Source organism: Epinephelus fuscoguttatus, linkage group LG17 (genome assembly GCF_011397635.1).
Source record: "Epinephelus fuscoguttatus linkage group LG17, E.fuscoguttatus.final_Chr_v1".
Classification (NCBI taxonomy): domain Eukaryota; kingdom Metazoa; phylum Chordata; class Actinopteri; order Perciformes; family Serranidae; genus Epinephelus; species Epinephelus fuscoguttatus.
Genome location: NC_064768.1, coordinates 41,029,605 through 41,055,934, shown reverse-complemented (window position 1 = coordinate 41,055,934; position 26,330 = coordinate 41,029,605). Strand labels below are relative to the sequence as shown.

At 46.8% G+C, this 26,330-nt stretch overlaps 2 protein-coding genes across 6 annotated transcripts; one reads left to right on the top strand and one right to left on the bottom strand.

The window, feature by feature from the left end:
• Positions 1-352: 352 nt before the first annotated feature.
• LOC125904550 (sodium-dependent neutral amino acid transporter B(0)AT3-like) lies at positions 353-12,987 on the top strand. Of its 2 annotated transcripts, XR_007451464.1 has the most exons (13): positions 353-687; positions 920-1,060; positions 1,155-1,292; positions 5,144-5,325; positions 5,436-5,546; positions 5,625-5,737; positions 7,644-7,772; positions 7,862-8,018; positions 8,182-8,386; positions 9,681-9,840; positions 9,932-10,094; positions 11,899-12,349; positions 12,711-12,987. XR_007451464.1 is itself a non-coding variant. In XM_049602027.1 (12 exons), the coding sequence occupies exons 1-12, from the start codon at positions 546-548 to the stop codon at positions 12,115-12,117; spliced, it is 1,860 nt and encodes a 619-aa protein (XP_049457984.1). In that variant the 5' UTR covers positions 353-545; the 3' UTR covers positions 12,118-12,987. The 2 variants fall into 2 exon arrangements, 1 of the variants encoding a protein (XP_049457984.1); XM_049602027.1 differs by having other exon boundaries at positions 11,899-12,987.
• tert (telomerase reverse transcriptase) lies at positions 12,733-26,227 on the bottom strand. 4 transcript variants are annotated; one of them, XR_007451461.1, is made up of 16 exons: positions 25,916-26,227; positions 23,877-25,161; positions 23,086-23,275; positions 22,858-23,011; positions 22,581-22,748; positions 22,332-22,493; positions 22,154-22,255; positions 21,989-22,074; positions 21,788-21,904; positions 21,620-21,691; positions 19,852-20,040; positions 19,467-19,593; positions 17,055-17,116; positions 15,385-15,509; positions 15,152-15,284; positions 12,733-12,867 (listed from the first exon to the last, which is right to left on the bottom strand). XR_007451461.1 is itself a non-coding variant. In XM_049602014.1 (16 exons), exons 1-16 carry the CDS (start codon positions 26,129-26,131, stop codon positions 12,764-12,766), a joined length of 3,297 nt encoding a protein of 1,098 aa, XP_049457971.1. In that variant the 5' UTR covers positions 26,132-26,227; the 3' UTR covers positions 12,733-12,763. The 4 variants fall into 4 exon arrangements, 1 of the variants encoding a protein (XP_049457971.1); XM_049602014.1 differs by having other exon boundaries at positions 15,152-15,289; XR_007451462.1 differs by lacking the exons at positions 12,733-12,867; positions 17,055-17,116 and having other exon boundaries at positions 15,153-15,289.
• Positions 26,228-26,330: the final 103 nt, after the last annotated feature.

Here is a 26,330-nt window from a genome sequence, read left to right as displayed (position 1 = left end):
CCAAAGAATACTTAAGAACTGTAACAAAGTATTTTTACTTCTACTTTTTAAAAAAAACCCAGATCATTCATGCTGCATCCCCCTGACATTTTAAAGCTTTTGTTTTCCAGGTATTGCTCTCCAAACATCTTAAAATGCACATATTTAGATCAGGGAAATAAAACATTTTCAGGGGACCATGTCCCCGAAGCCCCCCCAGAACTCAGGCTCTGTATTCCTGAACCCTGCGTACGGCCCTGTCTATAACTCCAGCTTCCTGGGTGTAGCTGTAAGTCACTGTGATATGGAGAGATCTCCTCAGGTTATCCATTAATCTGAGTCCCAGCACACACACATTTCACACAGCTGGAGAGTTTAACCATTAAATCAGGACACCTTATGTTTTCAGCCGCTCCCTTTTGGCCTGATTTCTTCATAAAACCCATTAAATATATAATCTCCTGTGCTGCACCTGATAGGACATTAAAGGACAGCCCACTGAAGATTAGTAGAGCTGCATCCCTCTGACAGCTCTTTAACTGTGATTAGCTTTTTCCCAGCCGGCTATGGGCAGACCAACAGACTGTGGGGTGAAGGAGAGACCCAAATGGGACAACAAGACTCAGTACCTGCTGACATGTATCGGCTTTGCAGTGGGAGTTGGAAACGTGTGGCGTTTTCCCTACCTGTGCCAAATCTACGGAGGAGGTGAGCTGAGATTATGTGATGCTGTCAGACAACATTAACACCAGCCTGTGTGTTTGTGCTCTACATGTACTCCAGTTTAAACTCATTCAGCCTGAAGTCTTTCTTATCATAGCTTAATGCAGGTGATAAAATGTAGGTATCATTTGTTTTATTAACATGGTTCAAACATTATCTCCGCAGAGTCTGTTGATAATGAAACTCTGTGAGGTTAACATTAAATTCATGTCTCCAGGTGCGTTCCTCATCCCCTACCTGATAGCGCTGGTGTTCGAGGGTCTCCCCCTGCTCTACCTGGAGCTGGCTATAGGACAGAGGCTCCGCCTGGGAAGCATCGGCGTCTGGAACACCATCTCACCGCTGCTGGGTGGAGTCGGTGGGTGGCCAAGAATTATTAGTGACATTTATTATCTGTCATATTCATCAATATCTGTGGTATTGAACATGTTTATCATCTATTTCCTGTGAAGGCATCGCCTCCATGTGGGTGTCACTGCTGGTGAGCATTTTCTACAACACCCTGCTGGCCTGGGTGCTCTGGTACTTCTTTCACTCTTTCCAGAACCCTCTGCCGTGGAGCCAGTGTCCGCTGAATGACAACCTGACAGGTAATAAGAACCACCAGTCGTCCTGTCTGCACCTGAGACATGCATCACAGTGACAGTAATTAAAGACGTGTTGACTAACAGGAGATGAAAATTGAATCAACTCTGGTTTGAGCAATTAGTATGGTTACAGTCAAGCTGTAAGATGCAAGAGGACCTTTAACTCTGAGGCTCTACGTGGCATGTCAGATCAGATTTAATAGGGAAACTGGATTTTTATTGTTTTATGGCTCAAAGAGATCCTCCTGACCTCGGCACCATTCAGCAGACGGTGATTTGAACCCTGCTACAACACCACATTGTACGTGGTATGCCACGACCGTACTGTTTGTACCTGCAGGCAGTGAATCACATCAGCAACAGAGGACAGGAGGACCAAGATAACAGTGTCTGAAAAGGAGTCGATAGAATTAAAACTTATATGTCTCTACGCCTCTCTTACATTTCTTTTAACTCCTATATTATTTCAACAAATTCCCAAATTTATCAACAACAAATATACATGTGCAGAGTTTGCATGTCCTCCCTGTGTCAGCGTGGGTTTCCTCCAGGTGCTCTGACTTGTTCTCCCCGTGTCAGCGTGGGTTTCCTCCAGGTGCTCTGACTTGTTCTCCCTGTGTCAGCGTGGGTTTCCTCCAGGTGCTCTGACTTGTTCTCCCCGTGTCAGCGTGGGTTTCCTCCAGGTGCTCTGACTTGTTCTCCCTGTGTCAGCGTGGGTTTCCTCCAGGTGCTCTGACATGTTCTCCCTGTGTCAGCGTGGGTTTCCTCCAGGTGCTCTGACATGTTCTCCCCGTGTCAGTGTGGGTTTCCTCCAGGTGTTCTGACATATTCTCCCTGTGTCAGCGTGGGTTTCCTCCAGGTGCTCCGACATATTCTCCCCGTGTCAGCGTGGGTTTCCTCCAGGTGCTCTGACATGTTCTCCCTGTGTCAGCGTGGGTTTCCTCCAGGTGCTCTGACATGTTCTGCCCGTGTCAGCGTGGGTTTCCTCCAGGTGCTCTGACATGTTCTCCCCGTGTCAGCGTGGGTTTCCTCCAGGTGCTCTGACATGTTCTCCTCGTGTCAGTGTTGTTTTCTTCCAGTTGCTCTGACATGTTCTCCCTGTGTCAGCGTGGGTTTCCTCCAGGTGCTCTGACATGTTCTCCCCGTGTCAGCGTGGGTTTCCTCCAGGTGCTCTGACATGTTCTCCCCGTGTCAGTGTGGGTTTCCTCCAGGTGCTCCGACATGTTCTCTCTGTGTCAGCATGGGTTTCCTCCAGGTGCTCTGACATGTTCTCCCCGTGTCAGCGTGGGTTTCCTCCAGGTGCTCTGACATGTTCTCCCCGTGTCAGCGTGGGTTTCCTCCAGGTGTTCTGACATATTCTCCCTGTGTCAGCGTGGGTTTCCTCCAGGTGCTCTGACATATTCTCCCCGTGTCAGCGTGGGTTTCCTCCAGGTGCTCCGACATGTTCTCTCTGTGTCAGCATGTTCTCCCTGTGTCAGCGTGGGTTTCCTCCAGGTGCTCTGACATGTTCTCCCTGTGTCAGCGTGGGTTTCCTCCAGGTGCTCCAACATGTTCTCTCTGTGTCAGCGTGGGTTTCCTCCAGGTGCTCTGACATGTTCTCCCTGTGTCAGCGTGGGTTTCCTCCAGGTGCTCCAACATGTTCTCTCTGTGTCAGTGTGGGTTTCCTCCAGGTGCTCTGACATGTTCTCCCCGTGTCAGCGTGGGTTTCCTCCAGGTGCTCTGACATGTTCTCCCCGTGTCAGTGTGGGTTTCCTCCAGGTGTTCTGACATATTCTCCCTGTGTCAGCGTGGGTTTCCTCCAGGTGCTCTGACATATTCTCCCCGTGTCAGTGTAGGTTTCCTCCAGGTGCTCTGACATGTTCTCTCCGTGTCAGCGTGGGTTTCCTCCAGGTGCTCTGACATGTTCTCCCCGTGTCAACGTGGGTTTCCTCCAGGTGCTCTGACTTGTTTTCCCCGTGTCAGCGTGGGTTTCCTCCAGGTGCTCTGACATGTTCTCCCTGTGTCAGCGTGGGTTTCCTCCAGGTGCTCTGACATGTTCTCCCAGTGTCAGAGTGGGTTTCCTCCAGGTGCTCTGACATGTTCTCCCTGTGTCAGCGTGGGTTTCCTCCAGGTGCTCTGACATGTTCTCCCTGTGTCAGCGTGGGTTTCCTCCAGGTGCTCAGACATATTCTCCCCGTGTCAGCGTGGGTTTCCTCCAGGTGCTCTGACATGTTCTCACTGTGTCAGCATGTTCTCCCTGTGTCAGCGTGGGTTTCCTCCAGGTGCTCCGACATATTCTCCCTGTGTCAGCGTGGGTTTCCTCCAGGTGCTCTGACATATTCTCCCCGTGTCAGCGTGGGTTTCCTCCAGGTGCTCTGACATGTTCTCTCTGTGTCAGCATGTTCTCCCTGTGTCAGCGTGGGTTTCCTCCAGGTGCTCTGACATGTTCTCCCAGTGTCAGCGTGGGTTTCCTCCAGGTGCGCCGACATGTTCTCTCTGTGTCAGCATGTTCTCCCTGTGTCAGCGTGGGTTTCCTCCAGGTGCTCTGACATGTTCTCCCTGTGTCAACGTGGGTTTCCTCCAGGTGCTCTGACATGTTCTCCCTGTGTCAGCGTGGGTTTCCTCCAGGTGCTCCGACATGTTCTCCCCGTGTCAGCGTGGGTTTCCTCCAGGTGCTCTGACATGTGCTTCCTGTGTCAGCGTGGGTTTCCTCCAGGTGTTCTGACATGTTCTCCCTGTGTCAGTGTGGGTTTCCTCCAGGTGCTCTGACATGTTCTCCCTGTGTCAGCGTGGGTTTCCTCCAGGTGTTCCGACATGTTCTCCCCGTGTCAGTGTGGGTTTCCTCCAGGTGCTCTGACATGTTCTCCCTGTGTCAGTGTGGGTTTCCTCCAGGTGCGCCGACATGTTCTCTCTGTGTCAGCATGTTCTCCCCGTGTCAGCGTGGGTTTCCTCCAGGTGCTCTGACATGTTCTCCCTGTGTCAGCGTGGGTTTCCTCCAGGTGCTCCGACATGTTCTCCCCGTGTCAGCGTGGGTTTCCTCCAGGTGCTCTGACATGTTCTCCCAGTGTCAGCGTGGGTTTCCTCCAGGTGCTCCGACATGTTCTCCCTGTGTCAGCGTGGGTTTCCTCCAGGTGCTCTGACATGTTCTCTCTGTGTCAGCGTGGGTTTCCTCCAGGTGCTCTGACATGTTCGAAATTCTTAATAAAATCGCAGTGATTCAGTTCAGTGTGCAGTGGTTTGTGTTGAAGATTTTATTAAAATATTTCATTTTAATCCTGTTTTGAACATATTCTGTTCTGTTTAACACTGTATGTAAAATTCTTATGTGTCAAACTTGGTTGAGAAATTCGTTTAATTACAGCAAAGTTGCAAAATGTAAAAGGAATTTTAACTGTCATGCTCTGCGTGACATTTCAGGTGAAAGTAGATTTTTTATTGTTTTATGGCTCAAAGGGATCCTGCTGTGTGACATGAGATAAAAACAGCATGCTTTGCATGGTGACAGATAGAAGAGTGAACGACAGGTAAAGGGCACAAATCGTTTGTTTTCAGTCATCATACAAAGATATTAAATCTATTTCATTTTTAGATGCAACATATTTTCGTTAAGGCATCACAGCCCCCAGTGCTCTGCTGATAGTTTGTATTTTCATTATGAATATGGGTACCAGGTGTGGCATGTCACATGACTGACTCAGGCACTATGGATATTTAAGATGGCGACTTTCTGTCATGTAGGCTATCAAAATTTTGAGCAAGAGTCATAGGCTTGAAACGTCACTCTGCATTATAACCCAAAATTAACACCAGTAAGTTTCGGTCATTGTAGAGTTTTATAGCTCTCATGTTTGTCTCTTGTGTCTGCATACACACAGGTTATAATGACGAGTGTGTGAAGAGCACTCCAGTGAACTACTTCTGGTACCGTGAGACCCTGAACGTCACACCAGACATCGAGATCAGTGGCTCCCTGCAGTGGTGGCTGGTCATCTGTCTGGCCAGCGCCTGGTTAGTGGTCTACATCTGCTTCATCAAAGGCATCGAGTCCATGGGAAAGGTCCGTTTACCTGGAGACATCACTGCTGACAGTGACAGTGAGCTGCAGACAGACAGACAGACAGACAGACAGAGTTAATGATGGCTGTATGGTGTGTTTGCATATTTCAGGCTGTGTATGTGACGTCCACATTTCCCTACCTGGTGCTGACCATCTTTCTGATCCGTGGCCTCACTCTGCCCGGAGCTACTGACGGACTGGTGTACCTCTTCACTCCTGATGTGAGTTTGTTGCTGCTACAGCTGATATGAGATGTTATTTCCTGACACAATGACCCGATGTGTTTCTGCTGGCTGCAGTGGGAGATTCTGAAGAACCCTCAGGTGTGGCTGGACGCTGCCACTCAGATCTTCTTCTCTCTGTCTCTGGCGTTTGGAGGTCTCATAGCTTTCTCCAGCTACAACGCTGAGAAGTAAGTTTTATTTCACCCTTCCTGACCACCAGAGGCAGCATTTTAACACTGAATGTCTTTTAGTCTTGAACTCGAGCAGCTCGAGTATCTATAGCAAAGTCATGTGTGACCTCGGATGACCCCGGCTAAGGTATAACTGCTGGTTTCATCTTCTTGCTTATGCAGGTTACCCACTGTGGTGGCATTAAGCTATCTACGATTATTCAGAGCTCGTCACTTGTAGCCTTGTGATCGCACCATCCAAATTACTCGCCCTCGAAAGGCTGCAACAAGCTGCTCCTCTCCAGGGGAGGAGAGGTAGGTTCACCATTCGGCTCTTCACCCTGGACTGGTGGACACTTTATCCTCAGTCGTCACCAGCATAATAAGAACCAATTCATCCTATAAACATTAATTTATAAGAACAGTTATCAGAGTGCCCTTGCTTGAGCCTCTCAGAGGTTTCATGCCTCACACCGTGCAGGCTGGTAGAGGTGGAAGTTGTGATGGGTACTGATGGCCTCCCTGTGTTGGAGCAGGTGAAACTAGCCTAACCTACTCATCCCAAACATTGATGGTTGATCTGACAAGCAGTCTCCCAGCTCAACACATTCTCACTACGACCTCGTCACATGTTGACGTTTGGTCAAACTGTACACTGCCAATGGCCATCTCAGGATGGGACGCTGTATGTGGACCACATCCACCACCCCGCCCGCCCGCCCCAGTTGGACTTTCACTGCCTTAACTTTTGTTCTTGTCCTGCTGCGTTTCCTCCTGATGCCACTGGGCACTGTTAAACTACAACGGCAACCAGCTGCGTATCATGCCGACACTGAAGGACCGCTTTTGTTTAATTGGTTTCTGATGTCACAAGTCACTGCCCATGCTCTCCAGCATGGATCTGCTAACCACTGAGCCGCCACAGACGAAGTCTCCCCTCCTGTCCGTCCATTTTGGTGTCGGCTCAGAGGATGCTGGTGCACCCAATCCACCTGTAGGTGAATTGATTTTGGAGGAAGATGTTGTCTCAGTAGCAGGCACTCTCTTTAATGTGGAGGAGTCCTCCCATGCCTCCGGGCCTGGCTCCAGTTCCTCAGCTCATAGTTCTTTAGACGGGGCAGACGATGGCGCTGTGGGGTCCGTCATTCGCACAGTAGAGGCTCACCTGCAGCTGGATGTATGGCTGTCAGGATTAAGGCCTGATAGTGTTTTCTGAAGACACAATCCTGACTTATAGCATTTTTCATGGACTTAAGCACTTCCAGCACTTTAATGCATATCATGTAGCATCCTTTTAATTGTCTATGTTGTCTTGTCAATTGTCTGTATGTGCTGTTGTGCTACTCTATGTGCCTTTTAATTGCCGCTCGGGGACAAATAAAGTGTTTTGAATTGAATTGAATCCAGCTGTTTTTCTTTTCTTTTTTTGAGGCCAGCCTATCTTATTTAATCAATCAATATGGGGGCTCCACATATTGACACTGCACTACAAACTGCTCAACTACCAAAATGCACTGTGAAATATCAGACCAATAAAAGCTCCTTCTGGGTAATGTAATGTGAGCACAATGGTGATTAATGTTTTATTCTGAAAAATAAAAAAATAGATTTTTTGTTCTCACCCACTGCCCGCCTGTGTGTAGTTCATTTTTACCCGTGAATTTATGTATATACATATTCAAACCTGTTATACAGCAGCTTTTTGCAGGTTACCAGCAGGTACCCGACCTGGTGCAGGACACTAGACAATGTTCTTTTCTGACAAATCCTGCCCCCTCAGTCGTACCCGTAGATGCCTGACTCGGTGCAGGACAGGCAGAGACAGCATGTCCAACTGTGAAATACTCCTTAAACTCCCTCAGTAAAAAAAGTATGATGTAGCTGATGACTTACAGAGCTGTGTTTCTGCTTCTGTCTTCATCAGAAATAACTGTGAGACGGACGCTCTTATCGTAGGAATAATAAACAGTGCCACGTCTCTTTACGGCTCCATTTCCATCTTCTCCATCCTGGGATTTAAAGCAAACACTGCCTACAACTCCTGTATGGAGGAGTACGTATGCACACATTATTCCATAAAATTCTAAAGCTTTTATTTTCCTTTATGAAACCAGTGAGGCTGATTTTTTATCCCGTCTGCAGAAACATCTTGGCTGTGACCAACCACTTTGAGTTCTCAGACCAGAACATCACAGTGGAGAACTACAATCACTGGATTGAGTATCTAAATCAAACATCTCCAGGTGAGCTGGCCAAATTGGACCTGAGGCCCTGTGACCTGCAGACATTCCTCGACCAGGTATCGTATCTTTGAAAACACTCAATCGCTCACTTATATCCTGAATGTTTTCTGCTCTCACCCTGCCTTTCTCTCCCTGTAGTACAGAACATCATGTGCAGGTCAAACATGTACAGTCAGTTCCTGATTACTCTCTGGCCTCTCTCTCATCTTCCTCCCACAGAGCGCCTCAGGTACCGGCCTGGCTTTCATTGTGTTTAGCGAAGCAGTGATCGAGATGCCAGGCTCGCAGGTATGGGCCATACTGTTCTTCATCATGCTCCTCAGCCTGGGCCTCTCCTCCATGTTTGGCAACCTAGAGGGAGTCCTCAATCCCATTAGGGACCTCAAACTGGTGCCTGAGTGGATCCCTGATGAGCTCGTAACAGGTACCTGCAAATCAGCTGAAGCTTTTCTGAAATCTTTGATGAATAATAGAACAAACTTGAGTTGACCTTGCTTGATTATAGGTTTAATACAACACAAACCTGACGTCAGAGCAGAGACATCATACAGAGTCATATATGTATGTTATATACTATGTATAATCTAGGGCTGTACCCAAATATTCGGATATTCGAATATTCATTTCTATGGGTAGGTATTCGTTATGAAAATTTGGTGTTCGATATTCGTTTGTTTTTTTACATATTTTTTTGGTGCTAAATGTAGTCTTTTTGTTGTTGGTAAATGTAGGTTATCAATAAAAATCAAAACTTTTAAATTGCATTGTTAAAAATGTGAAAATATAGTATCGCCTACCAACGGAGCTTGTGCGCACGGCAGGCTTGAGCGCATCCGTCTGAGGCTGTGGATCAATGCCAAGTTTTACCACTTTATCACTATTCCCTCTAACTTGTAGCTGTTTCTTCGTTATCTTTTGAATTTAATATGAATTATGGAACCGTTTTTGTCAACGTTTTTTCCCCCGTTTTGTACAATAAATTATTGTTTAAAGTTTCAACAAGTTTCTTTTGGAGTGCGTGACACAAGTGTGTTTTGAAAACGACCGCGGACTGTCACCTGCTCAACGCATCAGTACCTTCGGATGCCATGACAGTAACAGCCAATAATGTCAAAATATCATTTACAGACTGATTTAACAGACGATCACTGCTGCCCGACCCGCAGGTCCATTTGCGGGTCCCGCGAGTTACAGGTCGACCCGTGCATCACTACTCAGCTCAGTCTATAAAGGCTGTAAGAGTGTCCCGGAGTCGTTATAAATTCTGCCAAAGGTCCAAATGTTAAAAATGGTATTCAGGACAGCCCTAGTATAATCACGCAACCTTTAAGGAGTTAAAAGAACACTGTGTAACTCTCTGTCCAGACTATTTATCTCTTACAATCTTAACCTCCAGACACTTTCAGCCTCCTCACATAAATCCAGGTGTGACGGACTTTGAGGCCTCTGAAAATATCAGACCATCATATCTTACATTCCTTCATTCCAACATTGTTCTACCAAAGTTCACTCCTTTTTGATCATAAATCACTTTTGTCAAATATTTAGTTCACTGTTCAGAACAGTGTTCTCCTCTTCTATGATTCTTGACACACAGGAAATAATAAAGCCCAGTGTCCCTCTCTGCAGATAATGCCATAATATCATATCATACATTCCTTCATTTCAAATATTTTTCTAATCCCCTCTCTGACAACCTTTTTTTTTCCCTCCCACAGCGGTCATCTGCCTGATCTCCTTCTTCATAGGCCTCATCTTCACCCTGGGGTCGGGGAACTACTGGATGGAGATCTTCAACAGCTACGTGGGCTCAGTACCTCTGCTTATCGTCGCATTGTTTGAGATCATTGGAGTCATTTATGTCCATGGAATGAAAAAGTACTGATTTCTCCTCTTCTGTGATACTCTGCAGTCTCATGAGATTCATATACATGAAACATTTCTTTCTGGTCCCTTTATCCTCTGACAGTTTCAGTGACGATATCTACTTCATGACTGGGAAGAGGCCCAACATCTTCTGGAAGGCGTGCTGGATGGTCATCAGTCCTTTGATGCTCCTGGTGGTGTTGGTTTCCTACGTGGTCGTCCAGGCACAGAAACACCCCACCTATCCTGCATGGAACCCAGACTATGTAAGCAAGTCGAAGGCACTGACACAGAGACATATACATTCTGTAGAACAGAATTATCACCATTACCCTACACTCTACAGTGTTTGAGCATCTTTTAGCTCACCTCAGTTTTGGTTTTAATGCCCACAAATTCACTGTTTGACTTCACTCTCATCGACCTCGTTAGAGTTTTCAGCCTCAGAGGAACATTTGTTTTATAACCACCTGTACACTACCTGCATGGCACCAAACAACATACAAAAGTTAGAGACTGGCTGGTGAACAGTCTGGCTTCTGCTTTAAACACAGCACTGAGACGGCCCTGATTAAAGTCACTAACAACCTTCTGTCATCGTCCGACTCTTGTTTCATCACCATCCTCATCCTTCTTGACCTCAGCACTGCTTTTGACTCCATGAATCATCCCACACTCATCACATGCCTCAAATCCACCATTGGCATCACTGGCACTGCCCTCACCTCTCAGACATCAAGACAGCAATTCATCTCTGTCAACAACTGCAGTTCATCTATAGTTCCTGTCACCCACGGTGTCCTCCAAGGTTCTGTGCTTGGTCCCCTTCTTTTCATCCTCTGCATGCTCCGACTTGGACAGATCCTCCGTCTCCATGACCTCCAGTTTCACTGTTACGCAGAAGATACACAACTCTACCTCTCCTCCAAGACCATGACTGCACTGCTCACGTCACTGTCACCAACTGCCTGACAGATATTAAAACATGGTTGCAAAAAATGTTCTGAAACTCAACTGCAGTGGGTCACAAATCTTTATCATTAGCCCAGACTCCCTTTCGAGGGATTGTAACGCATGCGGCACATCGCCTACACCATTGTGAGCATTTATACTTGTGTGGTGGTGTGTCTGTGTCACTCTGCAGTTACACCTCCAAAACACTAGTTGGTGCTGGAGGTTTCTGTGAAGTGCTGTAAAGTTTAGTTGATTCAAAACACACATTAAACACACATTAAACATGGCTTAATAGAGACAGTTTCAAACACAAATCAGCTTCACTATAACTCACATCATTCACAGACAAACACTTGTCTTTATCTGGACACATTTTCCCCACAAATACAACATGCTAACGTTATTAGCACAAGCCTATGGCATTTTACATTGTATAAATTAGCCTAGCAGCTAGCAGAGATTTCCTCTGCTCATATGAAGCCAGGATAAATCACACACAAGACTTAAAATGCTATTTTAGTGGAGGCTTTATTGTCTTCACAATTTATTGTTTCTTATCTGTGAAATTAAAGTAAATCAAAGCTTTGTTTCCACTGAGGGAAATGGTTTCAGCTTACAGAGACAGACAGGAGGGCTGCGTCACTGTGACACTGTGGAGTTACATTACTGGGGAGGTGCACGTCAGGCTATGGTGTAGGGTACGGCGCCAATTTGACACAGAAGTATAAATTCCGCATTACCCACCCCACTCAGGATTTCACACTCAACACTGATGGCTCTATCATCTGCAAGTCTGCAACCTCGAACTTGTCTTGGACCCCACCCTCTCCCTCCTGTGTCATGTCAGCCACATCACCAAAACAGCCTTCTTTCACCTCCGTAACAAAAGAGGCAGAGCGCCCTGAAAAGAGACGCTGGGCGTGACGCATTTTCTCCAGGCGGCCACATATACCCGCTCCTCACAGAAACCTGAAAAAAGATGACAGTGCTGAGAAAATAAAGAGAATCTGCTGATTTCACAAAATGTCAAAGTATTGTTCAACTTTATTTTTTAAATGAAATCCTTTTACAATATTCTGTACATTATATTTTACACTGGGTTGTCTTTGTCTGCAGGAACTGTTCCCAAAAACTGAAACCAAGTCCCACCCAGACTGGGTGTTTGCCATCATCATCCTCCTCTCTGTAGTACCTGTGATTTCCATCCCTCTGGTGGCTCTCTACAGACTCATCTGCTGTGGAATCAAGAAGTCGTCTGCTCACGCCGACCTAACTCCCTACTACAACGACAGCTTTGAGGCTGAAACACCGCAACACAAGAACCAGAGAGCTTAAAAATGTTTGCAAGAAACAACGTTACTGCACAGAAAAGGACCTCTGACATATAATCAGTCACACTGACTTTACTACTGATTTATGTTGTTTACATTTATCAGCGTTTCACAGAACCTGAAACTGGATTAATTTCACAGAGAAATTCTACTCTTTGGAGATGATCAAACACATCACACTGAAACACACAACCATGTCACAAACCATCACTGCAGAGATCTGAACGATCCTCCAGGTGACGTCAAGTCTTCTTTATGGAAAACTACCACAAAGTATAAATCAAAGTCCAGAGAGACAAACAGCTGTGCGAGGGGGCGGGGTCTGCAACAGTAGCTGGATGATTCAGTTATCCATCTTTACTAATCTGGTGGTTGTTCATTTATAGGGTGTGTTTATGACTGAGCTTTATCACTTAAGTGTTTTATATCAGATGACTAAAGACTGTTTTCTTCTTTCCGAATGCTATATAATGGATGCCATTTTTGGCACACTGACAATCAGATAAATCTGAATCACTGCAGGTAAAGTTTAGCACTGAGTTTTTGTACATGAACATTTGAAAGAAGCAGGACTAAGTGCTCTTGTCTACCTTACAGCTGCTGAGGTTTCATGGTTGAGGTGGGGACTGTAATCTGTACGAGCTCAAAGTCTACATCTGGATGGCCAAGAAGTCCTCGGGGGTCCTGGGTTTAGCGGCCTGTCGGACTCTGGCCAGTCTCAGATCCCCCAGACGCCTCTCCAGACTGCGCTTTCCTGTCAACAGGACGACAGCAGAGGGTTGATTTTTTTAACCATTTTGATAGTGAACAATAAAATTCGTCCACCTGAAGTATTTCAAATCGTAAAATCAAATTAAAGGTGGTAATAAACTGAGTTGTGTGAGATGTCTGGATTCATTGGGTGCACCGAACACAAAGTCCACTTTTAAAGGGGTTGGTCTTTTTGGAAAGTTACAATGATGATTGTTTTCATACTGTTAATTTATGGAGTCTTTTCACCAGAGAACCGAGGCTCTACTTTCCTGCAAGTTAATCATTTCCTGGTACTAAACAAACACACTTGCAGTAATTACAGCACTCATTTGGCAGAGTCTGCAGTCAGTGTCAAAGTGCATGAGCCAGTTTGAACAGGCGGGTTTTGAGATGGGATTTGGGGATGTTATGCTGTCGGAATGTTGAATGTGTGGAGGCAGAGTTCAGAGCCTGGGGCAGTGCAGCTGAAAGCACCCATGGTGCTGAGGCATGAGGTGGGGATGGTCAGGAGACCAGCAGTGGAAGGGACCAGGGAGCGGGAGGGGTGTACTCCTGGAGGAGGTCAGAGAGGTGGGGGCTGGGCTGTGGAGGGCTTTGAAAGTGAGCAGAAGGTTTTTGTAATCAATCCCATACTGAACAGAGACCCAGTGTAGTTGGATGAGAATGGGGGTGATGTGGTCGGATGATTTGGTGCTGTAATGATTCAGGCAGCAGAGTTTTAAATGATTTGAATCCTGTTGATGAGTTTGGTGAGAAGGCCAGAGAGAACTGCATTACAATAGTCAGTGACAAATGTGACAAATGTGTGGACCAAGACTTTAGTGCTGGACTGGGACAGTGATGGACAGAGTCTGGAAATGTTGTGGAGGTGGAAGAAAAAAGGTTTTATGTGTGGTTCAAATGAAAGAGTGCTGCCCAGAATGACACCGAGGCTCTTGACGTGGCTGGATGAAGGTACAGGGAAGTGATCAGTGATGATGTGAGGGACGTGGGTGCTTTGGATTTTGGACAGGGTGTTTTTGGAACTGATGAGCAGGGGCTCTGTTTTGCTGCTGTTGAGTTTAAGAAAGTTCCTGCTCATCCAACTCCTGTTGTGCTCAAGGCAGGTGGTGAGGGAGGTGGGAGGAAGGGACATGTAGACCTGTGTGTCGTCTGCGTAGCGGCGGAAATTAACACCATGGTGACGGAGGTTGTGCTTGGGGGAATGAGGTTCATCTAGTGTACATATTTGCAAATTAGATTAAACCTGATTGTTTACCTAGAAACAGTGCAGGATCTTAAACATTCCATCCTTATTTTATGTTGTAACTTCCTGTGTTTTTAAATGATTTTAAAATCCTCAAATTTTCTGATTGTTTCCAGGTACAGGTGAAAATATCTGAGTTACCATGAGGCAGTTACCGTGCGAGTGTGTGTTTGAATGGAGGTGAGTCGGGACGTGAAACACCCAGAGAGTAAATATCACTTGTTAAAGTCAGAGCGTGTTTAGCATCTGTGTTGTGACATGCCCCCCATGAAAACAGAATATTTAAGCATTTTGCCTTTGATTGGACCGCTAAAAAGTGGGCGGGCTTAGAGTTTAGTGTGTACAGAGCGACAGCAGACTGTTGTCTCCTCACACACCTCCAACAGGAGGAGATGAATGAGTTAACCCTCACTGGTCACATTATTTTGTGAATGAAAACAAAGGTTTTGCCCACTGATATCCAAACACACATATCTTCCTGTCTCTCTCCATATCGCTCTGATCACTACCACAACCCACAGACGGTGAAGTGTGTATTATATGATCGATGTGGTGAACAATTCTCCGAAAGTCTTGTTTGATTGGATGAACTTTTGTGAACACCACTGAATGCAGGATGAGTTTTAAACTGTTTTACAGGAAGACAGAGGACGTGGATCTTTATGTAGAAATACTTTACTCATACTTGTTTTGACATATATTTGGCAGCTAGCAAGATAGAAATGATCAGTAACATGGACACAGGATTAAAACTGGCAAAATTTATTTCTTACTTCATGGGGACTTTAACTTTTATTTGGTGAGTTGTTGTCATGTTTGTAGGATCACGTGCATTGTTCATGATGCACAGCACAGCCCTGTGGTGGAGTCGTGTTTTACCTGCTGTTATTGAAATGATGTCATCATGACATCATCCCTTAAAGGGTCAATATAAACGTTATTAATATATTAATTGGAAGAATATGTGATAACAACAGTGCTTGTCATCGTGTGCTGCCACAGGGTAGTTAGTGTGCATGTGTTTCCTGAAGATACCTACGTTTGTGCAGGTGTGGGAGCAGATCCTTGTAGAGCGGACGATGTTGTGACATCACCAGCAGGAAGGACAGACAGAAGAGCAGCTCCACTGCTTCGTGCTGCACGACGCCGCTCTGAGCCTTACTGCCTAAAATCTGTCCTGCACAGAGGGAAGAGATTAAAAGATGAGAATCAAGTTTGAACTCGATATTGCTCAAATTGTTATTTCCCAGATGTATGAAGGGCAACTGTTGCCTTTGTTGCTGAGCCTGATGAGCTGATTGGCATATTCGGCCATATCTAGAATCATCTGCAGGAAGAACATGGGGTTCTTAGCAACCGTTTGACCAAAGGGCAAACTCTGGACACACACGTGGAACCTAAAAACAAAGAGGAGATAAAAACATGAGACAAAAGAGAACACAAAAGACGCCCTGCCCCCCGTCAGATGTTTACACTGAGTTAACAGACAGGACAATTAGTCCTCAGCTCGGTGCAGTTATTGATTAATAACCCTCACTGAGCTCATCTTAATGGATGTTTAACTTTTACAGACCCATTTATTAAGCTACAGCCACTGAGCACATAAAGGGGGGGGGGGTCAGGAATGTGTAAAGATTTGTTAACTGTTTATGCTTCAGGCGGGTGATGGAAACAAATCATGTGCAGACCAACTGACCTATGGCTAAGCCACGCCCCCTCCACTCACTCGGACAAACTATCAACATTCAGTGAGCGGCGCTATGGCAGGTGTCACAGTACACGGCATTTCACAGGAGGCAACTGATGATTTTTGGGGACATAATGATCAGATGTCATTGAGAAGTAACCAAAAGGGCCTAAACTACGCATTGGAGGGATATATTCATCATTTTATTGTTGAGAAGGTCGATGAAAAGCTTAAATTACAAGCCAACATTTACAGGTCACAGTGTACGCTTGTGAACCGCATCTGGTTGCCGTCACCATCAAAGACAACAAGTTAAAGTGCCACTGAAGTTAAGGTTTTTGGCTCAGAATATGAGAAAAGGATAACGGCCTTTTTACCATCTTTACCAAGAGTGTCTCTCCGTTAGTTTGGTGCTACAGTATTTACACTGAATCATTCAGCATAACGTTTGCCAACCTTTGTTATCTCTGCCATTACAGATAAGTTAATGAAGCTAAGCTCCAGAAGTTAACGTTAGCTTAACTAGAGCCCTTTGGACAACAGCTAACAATGATGTACCATCACCAAAGTACAAAACTAGAACAAAATAGGCTAATGAACTCCCAGCAAACAAGGTGACATGATGAACAACGCAGCTAGGAGCTAACGTTAGGCTAACTTTAGCTAACGTTAGCTAGAGATGTTAAAGATAACTTTATATTTCTTTCCAGCAAAGTGACAATATGTTGCCTCAAACACAATGTTGACTTACCTTAGAACAGATGTAGACATCATTGTTAATCTTATTCACGTTGAGTTGATGTTGTGGTCTAACGTTACCACACAACTTTATCCAAAGGAGACACTTTTCTCGCTTGAGATGTGGTTTAAAGTGTAAAAATACACCTGGTCGCCCAGCCTCTCAGGATACCTTGTGTCAGAGTTGCATGTACCCCATGCACACCGTTTGACCATTTTTAAACTTCAAATCTCAGAAAAAGCTCATAAAACCCAACAAACTGACTTTCTGTAATGCATTTCAATGGACGTCCAGGCAGAGAATGTCCCAGTGTATGGGGATGGCTATACACACTGTGATTGGCTCATTGCGTTTGAGGGCGGGACTTATCCATAGGTCAATTAATTTATTCAATCTGAATACAGGACAATGGAATCTCAGCATATCATGTGACAACAGTAACAAATCTAAGTACATGATTAAGACTGCACTTCAGTCTTGGGCAAAAAGAGGTAAAAGCAACATCACTGTCTTTACCTGCGTGCATGAAGCAGCACCAGCTTGTAGATGTTCTTGTAGACCGCCTCAAGAGAATTAGTCTGAAAAAGTTAAAACTGGTATCAGCATCCTGTGGTCGTATGACTCTGCCCACCAGTCCACCCTGTGGTTGTATGACTCCGCCCACCAGTCCATCCTGTGGTCGTATGACTCCGCCCACCAGTCCACCCTGTGGTCGTATGACTCCGCCCACCAGTCCACTCTGTGGTTGTATGACTCTGCCCACCAGTCCACCCTGTGGTTGTATGACTCCGCCCACCAGCCCATCCTGTGGTCGTATGACTCTGCCCACCAGTCCACCCTGTGGTTGTATGACTCTGCCCACCAGTCCACCCTGTGGTTGTATGACCCCGCCCACCAGCCCATCCTGTGGTTGTATGACTCCGCCCACCAGTCCACCCTGTGGTTGTATGACTCCACCCACCAGTCCACCCAGTGGTTGTATGACCCCGCCCACCAGCCCATCCTGTGGTTGTATGACTCCGCCCACCAGTCCACTCTGTGGTTGTATGACTCCGCCCACCAGTCCACCCAGTGGTTGTATGACCCCGCCCACCAGCCCATCCTGTGGTTGTATGACTCCGCCCACCAGTCCACCCTGTGGTTGTATGACTCCGCCCACCAGTCCACCCTGTGGTTGTATGACCCCGCCCACCAGTCCACCCTGTGGTTGTATGACTCCGCCCACCAGTCCACCCTGTGGCTGTATGACTCCGCCCACCAGTCCACCCTGTGGCTGTATGACTCCGCCCACCAGTCCATCCTGTGGTTGTATGACCCCGCCCACCAGTCCACCCTGTGTTGTATGACCCCGCCCACCAGTCCACCCTGTGGTTGTATGACTCCGCCCACCAGCCCATCCTGTGGTTGTATGACTCCGCCCACCAGTCCACTCTGTGGTTGTATGACTCCGCCCACCAGTCCACCCTGTGGTTGTATGACTCCGCCCACCAGTCCACCCTGTGGTTGTATGACCCCGCCCACCAGCCCATCCTGTGGTTGTATGACTCCGCCCACCAGTCCACTCTGTGGTTGTATGACCCCGCCCACCAGCCCATCCTGTGGTTGTATGACTCCGCCCACCAGTCCACTCTGTGGTTGTATGACTCCGCCCACCAGTCCACTCTGTGGTTGTATGACTCCGCCCACCAGTCCACTCTGTGGTTGTATGACTCCGCCCACCAGTCCACCCTGTGGTTGTATGACCCCGCCCACCAGCCCATCCTGTGGTTGTATGACTCCGCCCACCAGTCCACTCTGTGGTTGTATGACCCCGCCCACCAGCCCATCCTGTGGTTGTATGACTCCGCCCACCAGTCCACTCTGTGGTTGTATGACTCCGCCCACCAGTCCACCCTGTGGCTGTATGACTCTGCCCACCAGTCCACCCTGTGGTTGTATGACTCCGCCCACCAGTCCACCCTGTGGCTGTATGACTCCGCCCACCAGTCCACCCTGTGGCTGTATGACTCCGCCCACCAGTCCACCCTGTGGTTGTATGACTCCGCCCACCAGTCCAGTGTCTCTGACAGTCTCCATCCATGTCAGTGAAAACATGGATGCTTCACACACAGAAGATCTATACAATCAGCACAGTTTCAAGATTAGAGTCACCAATTCAGTATCTGACCAAATGTCTCCCCTTCTGTTCCTGAGATATGACGTTAAAACATGATGATGTCACAGTCAAGCTGACCTTTGACCTTTTGACCTTCATTATTTGAATCTGTTAGACATTTGTGTCAAGTTTGGTCAGAATTAGTGGATGAATTATTCAGTTATGGCCAAAAACATGTTTTGTGAGGTCACACTGACCTTCGACCACAACACTCTAATCAGTTTATTCTTCAGTCTAAGTGGACGTTTGTGCCAAATTTGAAGAAATTCCCTCAAAGTGTTCTTGAGATAGTTTTCACAAGGATGGGTTGGACAGACGTACGTACGTACGATTGTGGACAGACAACCCGAGACATAATGCCTCTGGTCACAGCTATAGCAGCAGCAGCAGCAGCGACCCACCGTCTGACACCGGCACACCGTGAGGACAGAAACAGAGGGCTCTGTGGGGACGGAGCACCTGCTGCAGCAAGCCAACACGCCGTCTGCGGCCATTTTGACTTGACCAGCGAGCTTCACTACAAGCTGATTGGCTGTTGAAACAGGTGACGTGCTTTAAAACCAGCCGCTGGCCATTTGACCAGCTGAGTGTCAGGTGACACCATCAGCCGGCTTGAGTCCAGCTCAGACCGGCCAGTTCACAGCGCTGACACTTTTCTCTGCAACGTTCTAAAATGGTTTCGTCTCGTCGTGAATCTTTGGTCTGAACTGGAGTTTACAAGACAAACTTCTATTTCATTTCATTCCTAACGCAGGAAGCGTTACTCTCCTGACCTTCAGGTCCAAGAACAGGGCGTGGCACTTGAGTCTGAGGATAGCCATCAGTTTCCGCCTCATTTGCTGCCCAGCTGAGTGGAACGACCCCAGTGTGAGGCTGTAGCGCAGAGACAGACCTGCGTAGCTGCCAGAAATGGGGGGAAAAGCAAACATTAAAAGGACTTAACTACAACAACTACAGAGAACTAAATAATGCACATGTGGCTCATCCATGCCTGACTGTCCCCAAGAACATTTATGAGTACAAAGTTCAGCAGAGGGCAGCGGGTCTCACTCAGCTGACAGGAAACCATACAGACAGCCTAAAGCCTCATCACCAACACAGTGAAGCTACTTTAGACAATAATTACACCGTCTAACTGCAGCTGACGAGAGGCCTCACCTGGAATAGTCTTTGTAGGCGTCCAGAGTGTGTGTGTCCAGCAGCAGCCCACACCAGGGGAAGAGGCAGCGGGGGGGCAGCACACGAATCCCAGGACAAGATCCGACACTTCCTAACATCTGAAAGTTGACCGCCACCTTCTGCGGGTTGACCACCAGACCATACTGTGGTACGCCCGCCAGCAGGATCCTACACACACACACACACACACACACATACACACACATACACACACACACACACACACACGTGTAATCATCAACTGTGAGATATAAAATTCAATATGTGATGTTGAACCTGAGTCTAACACCAGACGATGCTGAGGGATTTTTAAAAATATAAATGTTTAACATTTTACTGATAGCGAGTACGAAAGCTCTCACGAGACAGTAGATGTCAACAGACGCACCCTCGGTTGAGGACTGGAGTGATGTAATACATGACTTTTTTGTGATGGAAAAACTTATTGATTATTTTATGATTGGAACAAAAGAAGTTTAATAATTGTCAGACATCCTGGATTAAACATGAATCAATAGCATCTGACTTTAACTGGTCATGAATGATTGAATTAATACACGACTTCCCTCAAAGTTTATGTTGAGCTACTCAACTATTACCTGTACATACACTAACAGGCCACTTTATTAGGTACACCTGTTCAACAGCCAATCAGGTGGCAGCAGCTCATTAACATTTAGTCATGTAGACATGATGAAGACGAGCTGCTGAAGTTCAAACGGAGCATCAGAATGATGAAGAAAGGTGATTTAAGTGACTTTGAACGTGGCATGGTTGTTGGTGCCAGACGGGCTGCTCTGAGTATTTCAGATTCATATTTTTTCCCATTTTATTTTAATTAATTAATTTGTTTATTTCTTTCTGCCCAACATTTTTTCCCAATAACAGTTTACTCAAGCGTCTAAATATCCTTTTTAATTTTATTTGCATTTATTATACCACTAATACCCTCTCTGAATGTTTTATCTTTATCTGATAGCTATATTAATTTATTTAAAAAAGAAAACAACAACAGAAAACTTTGTAATTATGATGTATATTAAATTATATTAAATATTTCAAAAATACTTTTTAGAACACTACTTTTATTGGTGTTTTCAGGTCAATGAGAAAATAAAATTTTCCAATATTTTATATATTGATCGAGTCGCAGTCTTAAAGAAAAGGTGATTTTCTCCCCACAGTGAATTCTGTTAATAACTACAATCCAGTCGTCATTTGGAGGGCGGCTTGTCTGTAGCCACTTGTGTGTGATGGCTTTCTCTGTTTCAAATATGAGTCCATTTTATGTCCTTACATCACTGCACTCTCTGATTACTGCAGCCTCGTCTTAACCTGTTGATGGCCGACAGCTGCCGGGCTGTGAAGCAGAAGTATTCAGTGTGGCCACATCACTTCTGTTTCAGCCTCCTGACACAGACTCCCAGCACGTTTGAGGAGTGATTTTATGATCTTATTGATCAGCTTTCAGGCTCTTTGTGGCCTTCCTCATGCACAGGGTTTATTATCTGTTCCAGGATCTGAGCTACAAACTAGAGAGGACGGAGTGTTTGCAGTCCCTGAAGCTCTGAGACGACCAAAGGAAATAAGCTTCCTGACACCAGAGCTCCAGAGTCGCTGCTTGCGGCTGTATTTATTATGAACTTCATTTAGTCCAACAGATGTTTAAACTAAAAGGAAACACGCTGCTGACAGCCCTCGTGTCACATGAACAGCAGCGTGTGTGAAAACCTGACGTGTGTCGTACCTGAGAAAGCTCTGTGCTTCCTGTAAGTCTGGAGTGATCAGCAGGAAGTCGTCCACCAGTCTCATCAAACATCTACAGGACACACAGGGAGGAAAATAACGGAGAGATGAGTAGAGATGAGCGCCAGTGAAGACAGAGCGCCCCCTGCTGCTGCAGGTGTGATATTACCTTTTCTTTTCAGTGATGTCTTTGAACAGGACGTTCTCCATGTGACCGTAGCAGAGACAGCAGAGCAGGCTAGACACCACCGAACCCTGAGGAATCCCTCGGCACTGACGGTACGTTCTGAAACACACAGCCAGAATCTGACTGTAGCTACAACAGGGCAAAATGAGTGTGTGTGGTCTGTTTAATGTTTGTAACTCTTACTTCTTCCCAAACTGAACAACGCTGCCAGTTAGCATCTGGGTGAAGAACTGCAGCGCCTCTCTGCCGTGAAGATCTGAGGAGAAGTGCTGAAAGAAAGAGACTTTCAGAATAAAAGAAGGAACAAACACTCTCCTCTAAAAAAACATCTGAGGACGTCACTCTCACCTGCTCCACCAGAATGGCGTGATGAACTTTTCCTCTTCTCTGCAGTGACGTCACAAACCCTTTCATGTTGGTGGACCCCATGTTGTCCTCCAGGAAATCTGCCTGTGTTAACGAACATCATCAGAATATACACACACACACACACGAGCATATACAGCATGTGTGTGTATGAAAGTACCTGTCGAACAAAGGACTTCTTCAGGCCCTCGTGGGAGTCGGCCCAGATCTTGGCGTAGTGGCGGATGGTGAAGAGTTCGTCCTGGACAGGTGACAGAGCGTGGCCAATCACCTCAATGAGTTTATCATGAGGCAGACTCTCATAGGCTCCGCTCACATCCACCTTAAACACACACAAAGACACACAAACAGCGTTTAACAAAAGACTGAAAACTCAGTACAATTAACAGACCCGCAGACAAAAACCAACCTTGACGAAGTAAAGAGGTTGCGGTTTGTCCTTCTGAGCTGGAGCTCGAGAGCGCAGCACCCTGTGGATATCTGTCATGCCCCACACTGTGGAGCCCAGCAGGGATGGAGTGGAGCGCACACAGGCCCGCAGCATGTCCAGCAGGTCCCGCACACGCCCTCTGTAGACCTGCAGGGGAAAGAAAATGCCCCTAAAAAAATTCACGTGTTCACAGCATGTAAAAACACACAACTCATGGATTGTAAGGAAGAACTTTAATGTCGTTATCAAAACGTACCCTTGTTTTGGCGTCTGCTCCTACGACTCGTGTGATTGGCCGCATGCCATCAGTCTTGGGAATGAAGCGAAGGCGGGAGATGACGGTGGTCTTGGGGAGGGACGTCACCTGAGCTGGAGTCAACTCCTCCATCTGCCCCTTGGAGAGGTGACCTCTGAACCACAGAAACGCTTTGTGAGCTTGTGTCTCATGGCTGCAGGAGTGTGAACCAGGTGTGTGTGTTCGTACCTGAAGGCCAAGTCCTGCAGTTTTGCCCACACTTCCTGTCTGTAGAACCGGACGGCATTCTTCTGGCCGACGCTCTCAGTGACATAGAAACAGGCTCGAACCAGGCTTACGACGTAACCGTCCAGAAGCCAAGCCAGGAACTGACCCAGGATCTGCGTCCGATATGAGAGCTCACTGGGCGGGAACCTGCCTGAGGACGAGAGAGGTTAGCTTAAAACTGAATTCACACCAGATCAGAGATCAGTCTTCCCGTTTATTTGAATGTGGGTAGTGCATCAAGACCACGGCGGTGAGACGACCAGAAAAAAAAAACGCACCGGCATGTGTTGAAAAACTGAAACAAAATCAAATTTTGGACAAATGCAAACCAGCTACACGCCAATGGCCAATCAAATAACCAGCAATCAGACCAGAAGACGCCCCAGTCAAAAGGAACGATGAGTAGAGAGAGCTGTGGAGAGAGTGCTGGACAGAGCAGTGAGTGACAACACCACCACCAACATTTAAGACGGGCCGAGGGTCTAGGTACCATGTCTGAAGGGTTACTGTTGGTTCCAAAGGTACTGGACTGAAAGGGTTTGGTGGAGACGGGGCTTTATGCGCTCAGCACATGGTAGACGTTTCAGTTCTGCAGCCTCACCACTAGATGTCACTAAATCCTACACACTGGACCTTTAAGCTAACTTAAACAACTTATCAAAGTCAAATAGTTACTGAGATGATGAGAGTAGCTTTCTGTAGTTGGTCTTCTCACTCCACTCCCCCGCAAATAGGCCATTTGGGCCACTTACCTGTTTTACTGATCTTCAGCCAATCACAGTCATTCACCTTCATCTTCCACATCAGCTCAGCCAATGAGAGCCTCTCAAACTTGCCACTGCGCAGGAAGCCTCTGACCCGAGAAAAGAAATGAAGGCGGTTGTGGTCGGAGCCCCACAGCTCCGGAGGGATCACAGCAGTGAGGCACTCCCTGACGAACAGGTAGACCCGGTGAGGTGCACAGTGTCGAGGCAGGAGGGAGCTCAGGTCCTCCTGTTGTGTGTTTCTGTCCTCCACCACTGGGCACATCCTCTGCAGTATCCTGCTGTAGGGACACCTCCTGTGCTGCCGCAGCAGCCGGCTGAACACAGGGACCATGGTAAAAAAGCGCCGCGGGAGTTTCTTTGGTTTCCTCTCCAGCCCGTTTAGATACGCCAGCCCCTCAAAGAAGACTATTCGCACCAGATCTGGTCCCTGCAGCCTTCTGCATCCATCAGGAGTCTTCTTCTTCCTGTTGAGGAGGAAGCCGCGCATGCCTCTTCCTCCATACAGGAACCCCAGTGTGCGGATGAAACACTGTGATGGAGGCAAAGGAGGGAACATCCCTGATCTCCAGCTGGGTCCTCCCTCCAAGGGAAGGGTGGTCGTTTGCATTTCAGCAGGCTGTTTGGAAACAGTGGCACCATTTTCCAAAGTCTTCAGAGTCAGTGACGGTTCCACAGACGTGGGCTGCCCCTCCCCCACTGATTCACTGCACACCTGGACTTCCTGTGTGGGTTCATGCTGTCCGACCCGCCTCCTCTTTCCTGGACAAGTCATAACCTCCTCCTCGTCCTTCTCGTCAGCTTGTCTCTGTCTTTTCTTCACCCTTCTGTTCCTCTTCTCATTCTCAACCTTGTGTTTCCTTCTCACAGTCACTGCGCCTCGATTCCTCCCAGCCTGAGCACCCTTAAGCGTCCTCGCACGAGACTGGAGACAAAACCCAGTGGGGGCAGTAGTCATGGACACCCTGTCATAGACGGGGGCGCCGCACACCTGGAAAACACATGAAGGAGGGACCGCCACAAACACAGAGCAGCTCTCCAACAGGTAGCGTGTGATATCTGTGCCGAGGCGTATGGTGACTTTCTTCCACAGGTCGCTGCCGTGGATGTAGGCGGCGCTTTGAGTGATATCTCCTTGGAACTTGAAGTGGTCTGCGTCCCGCTCCTCCTGAGCCAGCGACAGAAAACTGTAGCCGTGTGCCAGGATGTTTCTTTTTCTTTTTCTCTTCAGACTGTTGAGAACGAAGGCCAGCAGCTCAGGCAGAGTGCAGATCTGTAGAAATATAAAATACATCAGAATGAAAATGAGCTTTTACAGGAAGTGTCTGTCATTTAGGTTTCATCATTAAATCCTGATATGTTCCAAGTGACACAGTGTTGTCGTTAACAGTAAGTTAACTAGTCTGGTGTAAAAACACACCGTCTCCCTCCAGATTCAGCTTCACCAGCTGCCCGATGTGAGAAGAGACAAACGCTGAAATGCTTTCTCACTTCCTCGTGTCATTTAAACCACAACCCAACATCAAATAAAGTTAATGTCTCCAACGTTGCATCTCTGAAAATGAATTTAAATAAAAATGACATGCAGGTTGGAGCTGTGCTGTGTAGAGAGCGCAGGGGAGGAGAGGAGGAGTGCGAGGCTTAAAGAGAGGGGTGGAGGGAAGAGAGGTTGACTTGTTAACTTCTTTATTTTATTAGGGAAATTCTTTATACATAAACTTAAGTTCTCAGGTTCACAGCCCTCTTTCAAGCTTTTTTTGATTGAATTTAACTTAATGTGAAACTGTTTTGATCTTATGAACAACAAAAAGTAAAACATTTTTAGAATACGACAAAAAAAATTATTTCATGAAACCCCTGATGTGAAATGAATTGCTTCTTTTTTTTTTTTTTTAAATTTAGTTTGTCTATTATTTGTTCATCTGCCATTGCAGTGTGTTTCAGCTCTCATGTGTTGCTGTGTTTGTTTAATACCTTTTTGTGCACTGTACTGTTGAATAAAGTTTTTAATAAAAGGCTAACAGTACCTGGTTGCAGCTCGGCACCTGCTGGAGCTCCTTGTCGAAACACACGAACACTCCTCTGACGAAGGACTTGAAGCGGTTGGTGTCTGTGTGCTCGGTGAGCTGAGCTCTGTGTCCCTCTCTGAACACGATGCTGTCCGTGAACTGCTCCAGAGTCTGCACGTGCTGGTACACAGACCGGAGGATGTCCAGGGTCGGGGACAGGTCAGCCGTGGACATAGTGACGGTGTGGACCCGCTGTGTCGTCAGTCAGGACCGCAGGAGACATGGCAACTCCCATAATTATCTCAGAAGAGATTTATTTGGCATTAAAGGGGCCCGCGTCGTCTTTAACCAATCAGAGATCAGTTTAGTGGAAGTGTCCAATCAGAAAGCCTCATACTTAAATGACGACATCACAGTTGACCAATTGCAGACA

Bases quoted from the DNA above. Each gene is read 5' to 3' on its own strand.
- LOC125904550 (XM_049602027.1), top strand. From the start codon at position 546: ATGGGCAGACCAACAGACTGTGGGGTGAAGGAGAGACCCAAATGGGAC. The intron at 1,293-5,143 runs GTAATAAGAACC...GCATACACACAG, and splicing joins GCTGAATGACAACCTGACAG to GTTATAATGACGAGTGTGTG. The intron at 9,841-9,931 runs GTACTGATTTCT...ATCCTCTGACAG, and splicing joins TATGTCCATGGAATGAAAAA to TTTCAGTGACGATATCTACT.
- tert (XM_049602014.1), bottom strand. From the start codon at position 26,131: ATGTCCACGGCTGACCTGTCCCCGACCCTGGACATCCTCCGGTCTGTG. The intron at 23,276-23,876 runs GTAAGTGGCCCA...TCTCGTCCTCAG, and splicing joins GCTGAAGATCAGTAAAACAG to GCAGGTTCCCGCCCAGTGAG. The intron at 22,256-22,331 runs GTACTTTCATAC...TCGTTAACACAG, and splicing joins AGAAGTCCTTTGTTCGACAG to GCAGATTTCCTGGAGGACAA.